The sequence below is a fragment of the Protopterus annectens genome, chromosome 2.part1 (genome assembly GCF_019279795.1).
Source record: "Protopterus annectens isolate FY-2018-M chromosome 2.part1, PAN1.0, whole genome shotgun sequence".
In the NCBI taxonomy this organism is placed as follows: domain Eukaryota; kingdom Metazoa; phylum Chordata; order Ceratodontiformes; family Protopteridae; genus Protopterus; species Protopterus annectens.
Window position 1 is genome coordinate 1,401,056,014 of NC_056729.1, and position 18,193 is coordinate 1,401,074,206.

Below are 18,193 nucleotides of genomic sequence, written 5' to 3' on the forward strand. Positions count from 1 at the left end.
TCACTCTGCATATGCTTTGGCTTATCAACTTGTTTCTGTGAAAAAGTGAAGTGTAGAACCACATGCCTGAGTCTCACTACCAAGACTGACAGCAAGTAGGTAATTCTCTGATTTAGCCCCATCCATGAACAAGAAGATGACAAACTCTACAGAATACCCAGTCTACGGGAAAAAAATGAAAACCTCCACAGGTATGCTGGAATTGGAACTGGAACCATACAAAATGCTTAGATATATGTATGCTCTCTTAAACCCTACTCTTCTGTGATCCTGCTAGGGAGTACAAGGAGAAAAGACCAACTGGTCCCACTGCTTGACTTTCTTCCACTGCTGCTAGGCACTGAGCTGTGATAAAAGACATCAGATTTCTGTTTCATGCATGTTTGCAGATCTGAATTACTGGCACTTGTAAAAGACATCAGTGTTATGACCTGGCCTAAACAAAACAGCACCTCTTATGGTGGTCCTGACCCCTGACATGATGCCCACAGCTTCAGTTAAGTCTTGCAGTCTCGGTAGCACACTCTACTTTGGTGCTGGAAGACAAGAAGGCTCTAGGTTCAATTTCCACTCCAGATAGTTGGATTAATTTGTGTAAGGTGAGTGCTGCACTCTTGAGTATGTCATGTATTGGAGGAGAAATTAAAATGAGGCCTCATCAGCCCGAGCTAGTGGTAGCTAAGGTGAATGTAAAAGATCCCATGGCACTCATTAAAAGAAAGAATAAGAGAAGTTCTCCAGTGCTCTGGCCAAATTTATCCTAGTTCATAGGTTGGTACTAGGCTATTGGCCCTAGGACCTATAGAAGCCTAGCCATAACAATTCCCTGGCTATTTCTTCCCACACTATTTACTTCCCTGGACCCCTGTCTAGCAGGGCAACTGACGTGATCCCTGGGGTGAATTTCCTTTCTCCCATCCAATCATCAAGGTTCCTTTTGAAGAGGGCCAAAGAGGTGCTCTGCTTGACATGTATGGGCAGTCTATTCCAGAGTCTGGAGAGTCTCTGGGTCAAGAACCTATCCCTCCAGCATGTTTTGTTTATTGTGATGACAAGATTTAGATCCCTGGAGCGTGTGGCTCTGAGGGATTGGGATTTCTTTAAGTGTAGCATGTCCAACAGCTCTGGGTTTGATATGGTCTTGTATGTTAAGCACAGATTACCTCAGAGTAGACGATATGCGACAGAGTATAGCTGGAGTTTTTTAAGGCGGTCAGTGTGATTACCACCTTAGGTCAACAAAATGTAAAAATAAATAAATACATTTGGAAAGTCTATGAAACTACAGGCATCAAACACATATTGGAATCTTCCAGAGATGCATGCTAGGAGATTTGAACTGCTTATATGGTTAGAAAGAGCTGGAAAGCCTGAGGCTGCACATGCTCTACAATGCAAGCACTGGGATGCCATGTGCAGATTAAAGGGGTGTCTGCACCTGAACAAAAAGCGACATTAAGAATGTACCAAACTGATACACACACACTGCAGGTGCTGTCAGGCTGCCCAGATTCACTGAACATGCAGCTTAGTGACCCCCATGCTGTGTGCATGTTTCAATCACGATACAAGAACACTCTTTTATGGACACCCACAATCTGCTAATTAGAGTCTTAACCATTCAAGAACTCCCTTTCAGTAAGAGTAATTTATAGCAGTCTCACATGATTTGTTCTGATGTTTCTGAAACTGGATTCATGTGCAACTTCTATCACCTTGAAAGCATGCAGGACACAAATGCCATTGCTAAAGAAATCAGTTCATATCATACATAACTAATTATTAAATCGAAAACGTGTCATGTTGATCCCAGCAGGCTGGATTTGAGCACAATCACTCCAAAAAGCATATGCTTACCAGAATTTACTGGGCAGAAACAAGGGATCACAAACTTGCACTGCTGAAACTGATTGCTGTGTACAGGGCTAGATGAAAGCTATTTTGAAATTTACAAGGATACTCAAGACAAGGAAGATTGTTGTTGTTGTTATTTTTAAATATTTAAAAATATTTACAGGGCATGTAACTATTACAATGTTATGTATTCCAAAAAGCATTCCACATTTTACTGTAGATTCCAGCAACTCTTGTGCAGTCATAATTCTCTCCTACTTGCTTTGTAGTCTCAATTTGTGGCTGAAAAAGTCCAGCTCAAACACTATGCCAGTAAATAAAATGATTGCCCTCTATCCATGATAAAACATCATTGAATATTAAGAACCTCTACTATGAAGTGAATGGCTTAACTAAGAAGCACACCTGTCTTAACTGCCCATGGTAACGCAGCACTATTTTCTTAAGGATGTGAAAGACAGATGTTTCCTGCAAAAATTGTTCAGCTAATAAAACAATTATAAACATTTTAATACAAAAGCATAAACAAAACTACAATCTGCTGTCATACAGCAATGGAGTTCTGACTCACATGGAGGACAGTTATTGCTACCGATGTTTTCTTGATTAACAATGAAAAAGCAAACTAGAGGTTGCTGGTGAGATGAACAGTGTACTGACAAGCCGAACTCTGGCTGCTTAAACTTACTTTACCAGCACCCCTTTCCTGCTGCAGATTCTGTATCAGCTAAGTAAAAGCAAAAGAACAGACAGCAGTCCAAATAATAGAGGTAAGGCACCTCTCAGCAATGAATGATTTGGATTCAGATACAGCTCATTAAACAAACAAACAAAAAATATTTTTCAGATGTGTGGAGGACCTCTGTCCTATACTACAGGAACCCTAGGAAGCAGTCAAGCATAGCTAAACCACTGCATGGTCAGCACTATATACACCTTTCAACTGTCCAGATTTGTTCATAGCGTCCAGATTTTTGCATATTTTTAATATGTTCTTCATAAAATGTATGGGTTTCTGGCAAATCACTGAGAATTGAAGTCACTAAATAATAACATACAATTCAGTTTCAGACTTCATATACTTCAGAAAATACATACTAATGAAAATCTTGTTATTTTATCAACTTTCTAAGGTGATAAGAGCAACATTTAAAATATGCCCCTATTTTTGGGCCTTTGTCTCACCATTATTTTAGGCCTTGTCCAGATGTATTGTGATAAGAGGTTGACAGGTATGACACTATAGCCAATAAAGTGTACAAAGGGTAGGTTCATAGGTAGGTACTAGGCTATCGGCCAAAGGGCCTAAATAAGCCTATCCAACAAGGTTCCCTGGCTTTCACCACCCAAGAAAGTTATTTTCCTGTGCCCCTGCAGAGCCACAGAAGTGATTCCCAGGGTGAATTTCCTATTTCCCATCCACTCATCAAGATTTTTCTTGAAGAGTGCTAATGAGGAACTCTGCTTGACGTAGATGGGTAGTTTGTTCCAGAGTACGGGAAGACTCTGGGAAAGGAATCTATCCAGCATGTTCGGTTTATTGTGGAGACAAGGTTTAGGTCCCTAGAGCGTGTAGCTCAGAGGGATTGGTATTTCTTTAGGTGTAGCATGTCCAACAGCTCTAGGTTAGACATAGCTTTGTATGCTAGGCAAAGATCAACTCGGAGTAGGCTGTATGCTATGGAATAAAGCTGGAGTTTTTTGAGACAGTCAGCATAGGGCATCTGTTTGACACTGGTAATCCTCTTGGTGAGGTACTTCTGCTTCCTTTCCAGCTGTTGCAGATGTCTTGTGAGGTACATTCCAAAAGGGCGTTGTACTCTATGCATACACAGATGACTTGAAGATTGTCACTGGTCTCTGGGATTCCAGGTAGTGGCCCATGGACAACAAACCAGAATATCTATCAGTAGAAGAGGACAGAAAGAAGGGATGTTCTTCAGGCAGAACAAAATAGGTCAACAAAAATGGAACGAAATAAGAAAATGGAAATAAATGAAGCAAACTTTTTATTTAAAAATCTCTTTTATCTTTTGCTATCTGATATGAATTCCTTGTGGATCTGTTCAATGTCTACTAAATTATTTAATCTTCCTAGGAGTAATGGCTGGGTGGTCCTCCCCAAGGCCAGCACAATACAGGGTCATTTTTTTTTAAATTTATGCCCTACTGATTTACTCTCCTGCCTCCTCCAAGTGGTAGTTGTAGAACTGTATTTACTTAAATGGGTTAATTAACTGGTCCTGCTCAGACCCTATTCAGCCATGGGAAAATGCAATGTACATGGATAATTTACTGTAGCCTCCTATCAGTCAAAACTATTTTGGGAGGAAACCAAAGCAAAAATAGAAAATCCATATAAATATATAGAGGAAACTTACAAAAGCTCCACAAAGGTAGTGACTGAAAGTTAAAGTTGAACTCTGGACCCTGAAGCTATGAAGAAGAAACCTTAATGAGAACATCACCTTGCTACTCAGTGGTGACAGTGAGAAGGGGACGTCTGCTACTTTTCTTGCATCCCAACCCCAGACACCTGTCTGTGTTTTCCCTCTTGCCTACCAACTATCAGCCCTCTTCTCAGTTTTCACTGAAAGAGAATGCACATACGTGTACAAATTCAAATCTAGTCCAGCCAAATGAGGAAGGCTGACAATCACACAAAACACTCATCTGCTAGCCCTCCAGCACCCAAGAAATTAATCAAACCCACATTGGTTATGGCATAAAGATAAACTCGCCATATGTGCCACAAGGTCAGCTCTCAGTAGTGTAATTTTTGAAATTTTGATTTGGTATCAAGCGAACTAACTGCAGGAAATTTAATACAGTGATAAGAAACACAGCCACTAAAGAGGATTATGCACAGTTTAAAACTTTACAACAGTCTATGTGAATTACAATTCTCACAATCACAAAGCTGCATATTGCGCACATGAAGTGATACTATATATATATATATATATATATATATATATATATATATATATATATATAAATAAAAACATATATATATATATATATATATATATATATATATCTGTGCCAGCTTTAAGTAGGGAAAGTTGTATTATAATACTACTGAAAGCAAATAAAAAAGTTATGTGTCATTAGCTTATCAGTACAACTCAGTTCTGCACACCAGTGTTTCAGGATTAGTATAACAGAAGATTCAGCTTTTATCTTCACAGAATGGAATCCAAAAGCATAGCATGCATTTCAGATAGATATCCTCCATACAAAAACGTTTAATACCGAAGTATAAATCTGGATATCTGAAAAAGAATATCTAATTCGGAATGTACTTACTAATGAAATTATCAATTCCTATTGTATACATACATTTTACGACATCAAAAGAAACTGCATGGTTTAAAAAGTCTGCTTGAATGTTGCTAGCTCTTGTATGACACCTTCCTATGTTGCAAAAGTAAGACCAAACCACCTATACACAATTATTCCTCAAACATCTGGCAAGTCAATTCTTCTTCTTCAACAGTTTTTACCTGAATGAAGTTCCTTCACTAGAGAGGACATGGTGTTCGTAATGGAATCAGCTGCCACTAGTAAATCGTTTCTCAAGTTTCTCCGCGTACCTGTAAAAAGAGCAAAGTCAGTTTTCATTGGTACCACGATCACACTAAAATACAAGTGTACAAAAACTTCCCACCTTTCCGTGGGTTTGTTATTCCTGGTGCTTTATAAATGGAGGTAGAGCACAATGTAGAGAAAAATGCCAAACCCCTACTACAAGGCATGTGAAACAAAAATCAGAAGGCTCACAGATGCACAGTAACATTACACTTACAAAAAATACAGAGCTTCAAAGACTGGATGTCTAAACCGCAGGGAAGGAACAACAAATTATCCAACAGGCTCCTGAACTCATAACTAGAAGTGCAGCATAAATTACCTTCCCGCAGCCTTCCACTATAGCAGCAACTGGTAACACCTGACTTTACATACTGAAGTAGTCCTTACTACACACTGCATGACTTTATATACTGAGGCAGTCCTCACTACACACTGCATGACTTTACATACTGAGGTAGTCCTCACTACACACTGCCTGACTTTACATCCAGAGACAGTGCTCACTACACATCATCTGATATTACACACTGAGGCAGTCCTCACTACACATTGCCTGACTTTACATACTGAGTCAGTCCTCACTATACACTGCCAGCCTTTATATACTGAGGCAGTCCTCACTACACATCATCTGACTTTACACAGAGAGGCAGTCCTCACATCACATCAGCCGGACTTTACATACTGAGGCAGTCCTCACTACAAATCTCCTGACTTTACAAACTGAGGAAGTTCTCACTGCACACCACCTGACTTTACATACTGAGGACTTTACATACTGAGGAAGTCCTCACTACACAGTGCCTGACTTCACATACTGAGGGAGTCCTCACTACTCTGTACCTGACTTTATATGCAGAGGCAGACCACATTCCACATCACCTGACTTTACATACTGAGGAAGTCCTCATTCCACATTACCTGATTTTAAATACTGAGGCAGTCCTCACTACACACTGCCTAACATTACATACTGAGGCAGTCCTTACTACACACTGCCTGACTTTATATACTGAGGCAGTCCTCACTACACACTGCCTGACTTTACATATTGAGGCAGTTCTCACCACACATCACCTGACTTTACATACTGAGGAAGTCCTCAATACACATCGCATGACTTTACATACTGAGGCGGTCCTCACTATACATCACCTGATTTTACATACTGAGGCAGTCCTCACAACACATCACCTGACTTTACATACTGAGGAAGTCCTCACTACACACTGCCTGACTTTACATACTGAGTCAGTCCTCACTATACACTGCCAGTCTTTATATACTGAGGCAGTCCTCACTACACATCATCTGACTTTATACAGAGAGACAGTCCTCACACCACATCAACCGGACTTTACATACTGAGGCAGACCTCACTACACATTACCTGACTTTACAAACTAAGAAAGTCCTCAGTACACATCACCTGACTTTACATAATGAGGAAGTCCTCACTACACACTGCCTGACTTCACATACAGAGGGAATCCTCACTACTCTGTACCTGACTTTATATGCAGAGGCAGTCCACATTCCACATCACCTGACTTTACATATTGAGGCAGTCCTCATTCCACATTACCTGATTTTACATGCTGAGGCAGTCCTCACTACACACTGCCTGCCATTATATACTGAGGCAGTCCTTACTACACACTGCCTGACTTTATATACTGAGGCAGTCCTCACCACACACTGCCTGACTTTACATAATGAGGCAGTCCTCACTACACATCACCTGACTTTACATACTGAGCAAGTCCTCACTACACATCACCTGACGTTACATACTGAGGCAGTCTTCACTACACATCACCTGATTTTACATACTGAGGAAGTCCTCACTACACATTGCCTGATTTTATATACTGAGACAGTCCTCACTCCATATCACCTGATTTTGCATACTGAGGTAATCCTCACTTAAGATCACCTGATTTTACATACTGAGGCAGTCCTCACTACACACTACCTGACATTACATACTGAGGCAGTCCTCACTACACACTGCTTGACTTTACATACTGAGGCAGTCCTCACTACACACTGCCAGACTTTACATACTGAGGCAGTCCTCACTATACACTGCCTCACTTTAAATACAGAGGCAGTCCTCACTCCACATCACCTGATTTCACATATTGAGCCAGTCCTCACAACACACTGCCTGACATTACATACAGAGGCAGTCCTCACTACACACTACCTGACTTCAAGTACTGAGCAGTCCTCACTAAACATCACCTGATTTTACACACTGAGGCAGTCCTCACTACACATCACCTGACTTTACATACTCAGGCAGTCCTCACTACACATCACCTGATTTTACATGCTTAGGCAGTCCTCATTCCACATTACCTAATTTTACATACTGCGGCAGCCCTCACTCCACATCACATGAGTTTACACACTGAGGCAGTCGTCACTACACATCACCTGATTTTAAATACTGAGGCAGTCCTCACTATACATCACCTGACTTTACATACTGATGCAGTCCTCACTACACATCCCTGATTTTATGTACAGAGGCATTCCTCAGTAAACATCACTTGCTTTTACATATTGAGGCAGTCCTCAATAAACATCAGCTGATTTTAAATACTGAGGCAGTCCCCGCTACAGATTACCTTACTTTACTAACTAAGGCAGTCCTCATGACACACTGCCTGATTTTTACATACTGAGGCAGTCCTCACTACACATCACCTGATTTTTACATACTGAGGACGTCCCCAATACACATCACCTGACTTTAAATACTGAGGCAGTCCTCATTACACATCACCTGATTTTTACATACTGATGAAGTCCCCACTACACATCACATGACTTTACACACTGAGGTAGTCCTCACTCAAGATCACCTGATTTTACATACTGAGGCAGTCCTCACTACACACTGCCTGACATTACATACTGAGGCAGACCTCACTACACACTGCTTGATTTTACATACCGAGGCAGTCCTCACTTCACTATACATCCCTGATTTTACATACTGAGACAGTCCTCACTAAACATCAACTGATTTTATATACTGAGGAAGTCCCCACTACACATCACCTGACTTTACACACTGAGTTAGTCCTCACTACAATAGTGAGGCAGTTCTCACTACACATCAACTGACTTTACATACTGAGGCAGTCCTCACCTCACATCACCTGATTTTACATATTGAGGCAGTTTGCACTGCACCACTTAATTTTACGTATTGAGGCAGTACTCACTACACACTGCCTGACTTTACATACTGAGGCAGTCCTCACTACACACTGCCTGACTTTATATTTAGGTAGTCCTCACTACACATCACTTCATTTCACATGAGGCAGTCCTCACTATACACTGCTTAACTTTACATACTGATGCAGTCCCCACTACACATCACCTGACTTTACATACCGAGGCAGTCTTCACCACACACTGCCAAGACTTTACATACTGAGGCAGTCCTCACTACACACTGCCAGACCTTACATACTGAGGCAGTCCTTACTACACATCACCTGACTTTACATACTGAGGCAGTCCTCATCACACACAGCCTGACTTTACATACTGAGGCAATCCTCACTACACACTGCCAAAACTTTACATACCGAGGCAGTCCTCATTACTCACTGCCTAACTTTATATACAGAGGCAGTCCTCATTCCACATCACCTGACTTTACATACAGAGGTGGCCCTCACTCCACATCACCTGATTTTACATACTGAGGCAGTCCTAACTTCACATCATCTGACTCTACATACTGAGGCAGTCCTGACTACATACTCCCTGAAGTTACATACTGAGGCATTCCTCACTACACATTGCCTGATTTTAAATAATGAGGCAGTCCTCACTACACACTGCCTGACTTTACATACTGAGAAAGTCCTCACTACACATCACCTGACTTTACATACTGGGTCAGTCTTCACTATACACTGTCAGACTTTATATACTGAGGCAGTCCTCACTACACATCATCTGACTTTACATAGAGAGACAGTCCTCACGCCACATCAACCTGACTTTACATACTGAAGCAGTCTTCACTACACGTCACCTGAATTTCCATGCTGAGGAAGTCCTCACTAAACACTACCTGACATTACATACTGAGGCATTCCTTACTACACACTGCCTGACTTTATATACTGAGGCAGTCCTCACTACACACTGCCTGATTTTACATACTGAGGCAGTCCTCACTACACATCACCTGACTTTACATACTGAGGAAGTCCTCACTACACATCACCTGAGTTTACATACTGAGGAAGTCCTCACTACACATCACCTGAGTTTACATAATGAGGCAGACCTCACTACACATCACCAGATTTTACGCACTGAGGAAGTCCTCACTACACAAAACTGATTTTACATACTGAGGCAGTCATCACTCCACATCACTGATTTTAAATACTGAGGTAGTCCTCACTCAAGATCACCTGATTTTACATACTGAGGCAGTCCTCACTACACACTGCCTGACATTACATACTGAGTCAGTCCTCACTACACACTGCTTGATTTTACATACTGAGGCAGTCCTCACTACACACTGCCAGACTTTACATACCAAGGCAGTCCTCACTACGCACTGCCTCAGTTTACATACAGAGGAAGTCCTCACTCCACATCACCTGATTTCACATACTGAAGCAGTCCTCACTACTCACTGACTCAGTTTACATACAGAGGCAGTCCTCACTTCACATCACCTGATTTCAAATACTGAGGCAGTCCTCACAACACACTACCTGACATTACATGTTGAGGCAGTTCTCACTACACACTGCCTGACTATACATACTGAGGCTGTCTCACTGCACACTGCCAGACTTTATATACAGATACAGTCCTTACTACACACTGCCTGACTTTATATACTGAGGCAGTCCTCACTACTCACTGCCAGACTTTACATACTGAGGCAGTCCTCACTACACAGTGTCTGACTTTACATACAGAGGCAGTCTTCACTACACACTACCTGACTTCATATACTGAGGCAGCCATCACTACACATCCCTGATTTTACATACTGAGGCAGTCCTCACCACACAGCACCTGATTTTACATATTGAGGCAGATCGCACTACACTACTGGATTTTACATATTGAGGCAGTACTCACTACACACTGGCTCACTTTACATACTGAGGCAGTCCTCACTACACATCACTTGATTTTACATACTGAGGCAGTCCTCACTTTACACTGCCTGACTTTACATACTGAGGCAGTCCTCACTACACGCTGCCAGATTTTACATACTGAGGTAGTCCTCACCACACACTGCCTGACTTTACATACTGAGGCAGTCCTCATTACACATCACCTGACTCTATATACTACGGCAGTCCTGACTACACACTGCCTGACATTACATACTGAGGCAGTCCTCACTACACATTGCCTGATTTTACATACTGAGGCAGTCCTCACTATACATCCTGATTTTATATACTGAGGCAGTCCTCACAACACATCACCTGATTTTACATATTGAGGCAGTCCTGACTTCACACCACCTGACTCTACATACTGAGGCAGTCCTGACTACACACCGCCTGACATGACATACTGAGGCAGTCCTCACTACACATTGCCTGATTTTACATATTGAGGCAGTCCTCACTACATACTGCCTGACTTAAGGTATTGAGGCAGTCCTCACTACACATCCTGATTTTGCATACAGAGGCAGTCCTCACTACACATCCCTGATTTTACACACAGAGGCAGTCCTCATTACACATCAATTGATTTTACATACATCACCTGATTTTACATACAGAGGCAGTCCTCACACATCCCTGATTTTACACACAGAGGCAGTCCTCATTACACATCACTTGATTTTACATACATCACCTGATTTTACATACTGAGGCAGTCCTCACAACACATCACGTGATTTTACATACTGATGCAGTCCTCACTACACACTGCCTGACTTCATGTACTGAGGCAGTCCTCACTACACATCACCTTATTTTACATAATGAGGAAGTCCCCAATACACATCACCTGACTTTACATACTGAGGCAGTACTCACTACACATCACCTGATTTTACATACTGAGGCAGTCCTCACAACACACTGTCTGCCTATACATACCAAGGCAGTCTTCATTACACACTACCTGACTTCATATACTGAGGCAGCCATCACTACACATCCCTGATTTTACATACTGAGGCAGTCCTCACTAAATATCACCTGATTTTACATATTGAGGCAGTACTCACTACACATTGCCTGATTTTACATATTGAGGCAGTCCTCACGACACACTGCCTCACGTTACATACTGAGGCAGTCCTCACTACACACTGCCTGACTTTACATACTGAGGCAGTCCTCACTACACACCGCCAGATTTTACATACTGAGGCAGTCCTCACTACACATCCACCTGATTTTACATACTGAGGCAGTCCTCACTATACACTGACTGATTTTACATATGCAGTCCCTCACCACATCACCTGATTTCACATATTGGGCAGTCCTGACTTACTGACCCAGTTCACACTACCTGTTACACATACTGAGGCAGTCCTGACTACACACTGCCTGACATGACATACTGAGGCAGTCCTCACTACACATTCTGATTTTGCATAAAGAGGCAGTCCTCACTACATATCCCTGATTTTAAACACAGAGGCAGTCCTCATTACACACTGATTTTACATACTGAGGCAGTCACACATCACCTGATTTCCTTACTGAGGGCAGTCCTCACTACAGACTGTCTGACTTCACGTACTGAGGCAGTCCTCACTACACATCACCTGATTTTACATAATGAGGAAGTCACCACTACACATCACCTGACTTTACATAATGAGGCAGTACTCACTACATATCACCTGATTTTACATACTGAGGCAGTCCTCACTACACATCACTTGATTTTACATACTGAGGCAGTCCTCACTTTACACTGCCTGACTTTACATACTGAGGCAGTCCTCACTACACGCTGCCATATTTTACATACTGAGGTAGTCCTCACCACACACTGCCTGACTTTACATACTGAGGCAGTCCTCATTACAAATCACCTGACTCTATATACTATGGCAGTCCTGACTACACACTGCCTGACATTACATACTGAGGCAGTCCTCACTACACATTGCTGATTTTACATACTGAGACAGCCCTCACTATACATCCTGATTTTATATACTGAGGCAGTCCTCACAACACATCACCTGATTTTACATACTAACATCCTATCATCAAGATTTTATAACTTCCCACAACACCTATTTACACATGATTATCCTATAAATATGAGGCATTTCTCACACACATAAACTGATTTTACTGAGGCAGTCCTCCCCTCCCATCCCTTTTACATATTGAGGCAGTTTGCACCACCACTTAATTTTTCCCCCCTCCTGATTTTCATACGAGGCAGTCCTCACTACAATCCTGATTTAAAAGGAGTCCTTACACACCCTTATTTACATACACCCTATTACACGCTTTTTTACAATACAGTCCCCTACCATATGTTTAATCCGAGGAGTTTTCACCACAATGCCGTTTTAAAACTGGGCCCCTTCAAGCCGCCTTTCCTGAGGCGCCTTCCCCCCCTTTTACTCTGGGATTATAACACAGCCGTTTTTCTCAGGCCCCTCCAATCCCAAAAACTTTCTAAGGCATTTTTATATCCACTTTAAACAAATTCCCATTACATATACTTTAAAACAAGGGGGCCCCACTACTCCCCGTTTTTAATACAGGAGTCCAAAAATTGTTAATCTGAGGCAGTCCAAAACCCTCGAATTACATTAGGATTTACAACTTCCTATTTTAAAAATGAGGCAGTCCTACAAATGTACTTTACAACTGGGAAAGCCCACTAAATATTTATTAAATAGTCCCAACATGAAATTTTTTAATCTGGGAGTTATAAATATCTGATTTAAATGGGGCCCCCCCCAAAATGCTTTACATCTGAAGCGTTTCCTACCGTATAAATTTATGTGGGAAAGCCCTCCTAAAATAAATTAACAATTTTTTTAAATTGCTTTTTTAAACCCCTTTCCCCCCCTTTTTTAATCCTCCAAACCCCCTATTTCATTGGGGGTCCTCCTCACATCCCTTTTTTAATATGGGGGTCCCCTCCTTGGAATTGAGGGACCTTCAATCAAATTTTATAAAAAAAAGATTTTCATCTGAGGAAATAAACCACTGTTTTAAAATCTGATAGCCCCTCGTATGTTTTTCAACGAGGCAGTTCCAAACTGAATTCTCTGGTCCCCCCAAAATGTTATTTTCAACGGGGCAGTCCCAAAACCAGGTTTTCTTGGATTTAACCCCCTCAGTTTCTAAGAGGAGACTAATCATGATTTCAATCTGAGGCATTATCTATGAATTTTAAACAGGGCATTTATTCCTATTTTTCAAATTGGGGCAGTCCTAAACCCCCTTTGCATTCATTTGAGGATTCTTAAAATGCCTGAAAAATTCTGGGGCCCCTGAACCTCCAGTTTTAATTAAAACCCTCCAAAACTGTATTTTTTAGGATCCCACTACCATGTTTCAATGAGGCACCCTATTTTGTTTAAAAAAAATAGTTTCAATACTTTTCATCCTCCCGTTACTATAGGAGTCCTAAAACCCTGATTTTAAAATTTGGGCAAAAATTGGTTTTTTCATATTGGGGGTCAACTAAATGGTCACTTTCAACAGGGTTATCCTCAATTTTTCAATGGGGTTTTTCACGCCTATTTCTTGGGAGTCCCATCCCGAGTTTAAAGATGCCCCAACCCACATCCCTTTCGGGAGTCCTCTTAAAAATCCCCATTATTCTTCGCCAAAACCCTGCCTAAATTTAAATTGGGCCCCCAAACCATTGCTTTTTTCATAGAGGATTATTCTCCTGTTTTATAACGGGGGCCCCAAAATACCTGATTTTAAGGGCCCTGTTCACCCACCTTCTTAAATTTTGGGCCCCCCCTGCCTTTCTAGGCTTATACACTTGCCTTTTTTCAATTGAGGCACCCTTATATTGTTAAGGTTTAGGCAGTCCCCCTCAATTTTTCCCGGGCCCCCCCCCTTTTTTGCATAAAGGACCCTTCCACCCTGTTTTAACCAAATCCTATTACCATCAATTTTTTACATCCATTTTTTTAATATGAGGAGCCTAAACCCAAAACCCGATTTTCTCTGAGCCCCCCCAAATGCCTGATTATGTATGGGGTCCCCCTAAATCCCTTTTTTTAATAAGGCCCCCAATCCACCCGATTTACTTGGGGGTACCACTAATTTTTAAACTGCAAAGCCCCAATTGTCCCATTTTTTCCCTCCCGATTTCATATGAAAACCCCCCTTTTTCAAATGGGGCATTCTACCAAAAACCCTTTTTTTACTTTGGGAACCAACCATCTGGATTTTAAATTGTACCCAAATTGGATTTTCAATTGGGCAGCCTCAGAATGCCTCTTTTAATTTGGGAGCCCCAAACAATCCCTGCAATGGGAAAATCCCTAAATTACATTAAGGGACATAATTGTTTTTAAACGACAGCCCCAAAAATCCCTGTTTTTTTTAAATTTTCCCCCCTCCAAACGACTCCTACTCATCCTTTGGAATTAAAGGGTCCTCCCCCTTTTTTGTTTTGAAAAAAGGGCATCCCCCTCTTTGTTTTTAAAACGACTCCTATTCAATCATTGTTTCTAATTGATTTTACAATAGGCAGCCTCCCCCTTTTCCGGTCCCCACCCATTCACGATTTGGGAGTTTCCCAACCCCTTTTTTTTCTTGGGAAGCCCACTCCTCCCTGAAAATTGGGATACTCCTCTTCCCTATTTTCTCTCGTCCCCCTAAATTTTGAACATCTGAGGCATCCTATTTTACCTGGTTTTACCTGAGGATCCTATTTTCCCCCCCAATTTTCTTTAACCCTACCACCCTCCCGACACAAGGGGGGTCCTTAAACACCTGACTTTATTACAGGGGCCCCTGTAAATGCCTTTTACAATGAGGCCCCTCACTACACTTTCTTTTTTAAAGGAAGCCCCATATCATCCGATTTTAAAGAGGATCCTACCCTATGTTTTACATTGGGGGACTTACCCAGTCAAGAGGCAGTTTATTAAACCCGCCTACAACATACTGACATTTATAACTTTTGGTTTTACGAGGCATTTAAAATTTACCCTCTTAAGGTTTGGGGACCCTCCCCCCGTTTTGAAAAAGGGGTCCCCCCCCTGATTTTGATCAAGGAGCCTATAAAAAACCCTTTTTAAACCGGGCAGCCCAAAATCATTTTTTTACACACCTTTTTTTAATCACACCCCACAACTCGGATTTTAAACTGTGCTTTATCCAAGCCTTTTCTGACTGAATCCTCCTCCATATTTTTTCATAATGGGGGTCCCCAAAAATCCCTAAAAGAGGCAGAAAATCCCTGCATCGGGGAGTCCTCAAAGCCTTTGATAAATTCCCCAGATAAATTGAGGCAGCCCCTCCACCCTTTTTAAATTGAGGCGCCCTCAAAAGCCCTGTTTTTAAATTTTGGGGAATCCCTCACAGGTTTTTACAATTAGGCGTATCCAACCAGCCTGATTTTACTTTGGGGCCCTGAAAGCCTAGACATATGAGGGCCTCACTCCAGTGATTTAAATGAGGATCCTCCTACCAGAATTTTTCATACGGGGATTCCCCAAACCCTACCTGTTTTAATAGAGGATCCTTTAAAAGATTTTTAAACTCGGCAGCCAAACCCACTGTGCTTACTTTGGGACCTACCAATTGCCGTTTTCTCTGGGCATTACTTCTCCGATTTTTAACAGGCCCCCAAACCTCACCTGATTTTCTAGGGCGCCCGTTAAAGCCAAAACTGGGGCAGCCTGCTACCCTGCCTGCGCAAAGGCATTTATAACTTTGTTTTGTAAAGACAGTTTACTTCCCCCTGTTTTTAAAACAAGAGGAGTCCCATTCCCAACCTTGATTTTAATAATCCCGTTTTTACAACGGGCACCTCCAACACCCCTTTTTTAAAACGAGAGCCTAAAGCGTCTGACTTATACATTCACACACATACCTTTTTTACAAATGGGGAAAGTACCACTAAATCCCGACAATCTGAGGCAGCCCAACCATTTTTTTACTCGAGGCATCCTAAGCACATTTCTGTTACATACGAGGCATTTCCCCTAAAACTGCCTGATTTTGCTGAGGCAGCCCACTACACATCCCTGATTTTTAAAACATCCTCACAAAATCATATTTTACTATGAGGAAGCCCCACACACTCCCTTTTTTACACACTATTATTCTCTTAAACCACCCTTTTTTTACATCTAAAATCATCATTAAAATCCCTATTTTATTGATGGGAAGTCCTCCAAAAAACCCCTGACTTTACACACTAAGTTAGTCCTCACTACACATCACCTGATTTTACATAGTGAGGCAGTTCTCACTAAATAAACTGATTTAAACTGAGGAGTCCTACCACACACACCTGATTTTAAAATTTGGGGAGTCCTACTCACACCACCTGATTAATAAGGCAGTCTCTACACACCCTGACTTACTTGAGGCAGTCCTCACTAAATTGCCTGATTTTAATACTAGGCAGTCCTACTAACTCCTGATTTTAATACTGAGGCAGTCCTCACAACACTCCCTGTTTTTTTTGAGGCAGTCCTACTTAAAACCCCTGATTTTGGGGCAGTCCTCACACACTTTCCTGTTTTAATACGGGCAGTCCTACTCAACCCTGACTTAATATTGAGGCAGTCCCCTAAAATCCTGATTTCATACGAGGCATTTCTCACTATACCCTTTTTTTAAAAGAGGCAGTCCTCATTACAATCCCTGTCTAAAAGCATCCTGATTCAACGTCTCATTACATACTGACAGTCCTCCCACATTGCCTGATTTTACATACTGAGGCAGCCCCACTCAATGCTGATTAATATTGAGGCAGTCCTACTACAATCCTGTTTTTGAAAAGAGGCAGTCCTCACTACACACCCTTTGATTTTCAACAGAGGCAGTCCTAAAATTTTTTAAAGGGGGGAAAAAAAATTTTTTTTTGGGGGAACCCCCCCCCCTTTTTTTTTCCCCCCAAAAAAAATTTTTTAAAGGGGGGAAAGTCCCCCCCAAACCCAATTTTTAAAAAAAACCCCCAAAATTTTTAAAAAAAAAAAATTCACCGTTTTATTTTTTAAACCCCCCTTTTTTTTTTTAAAAATTTTTTTTGGGGTTTTTTAAAAAACCCCCAAAAAACCCCGGGTTTTTCCCCCCCTTTTTCCCCCCCTTTTCCGGGGGGGCCCCCCTTTTTTTTCCCCCAAAACCCCCCCCCTTTTTTAATTTTTGGGGAACAACCCCCCCCAAAAACCCCCCTTTTTTTTTAAAAAACCCAAAACCCCAAACCCTTTCCCTGATTTTATTTTTTTCCCCCCCCCCCCTTTTTTTTTAAAAAACCCCCTTTTTTAAATTTGGGAAAAAAACCCCCCCCCAAAAAAAAAAAAAACCCCCAAATTTTTTTTCCAAAACCCCCCTTTTTTAAAAAAGGGGGAAAATTTCCCTTTTTTTTCCCCAAAAAATTTTTTTTTAAACCTTTTTAAAAAAATTTTCCCAATTTTTTTTAAAATTTGGGGTTTTTCCAAAAAACCAAAATTAAAAAAACCCCAACCACCCCCCGGGGGGAAAAACCCCCCCAATTTCCCCAAAAACCCCCCCAAAAAGGGGGTTCT

The 18,193-nt window shown here is 41.5% G+C and overlaps 1 protein-coding gene across 1 annotated transcript in view; it reads right to left on the reverse strand.

The window, feature by feature from the left end:
• The window catches only part of DTNB (dystrobrevin beta), a 2,387,431-nt gene that overhangs the window by 102,577 nt on the left and 2,266,661 nt on the right, over window positions 1–18,193 (reverse strand). Inside the window, exon 20 of the mRNA XM_044062883.1 lies at window positions 5,361–5,450. Within this exon, the coding sequence (XP_043918818.1) occupies window positions 5,361–5,450 (90 nt within the window). The remainder of the gene's footprint in view (window positions 1–5,360; window positions 5,451–18,193) is intronic.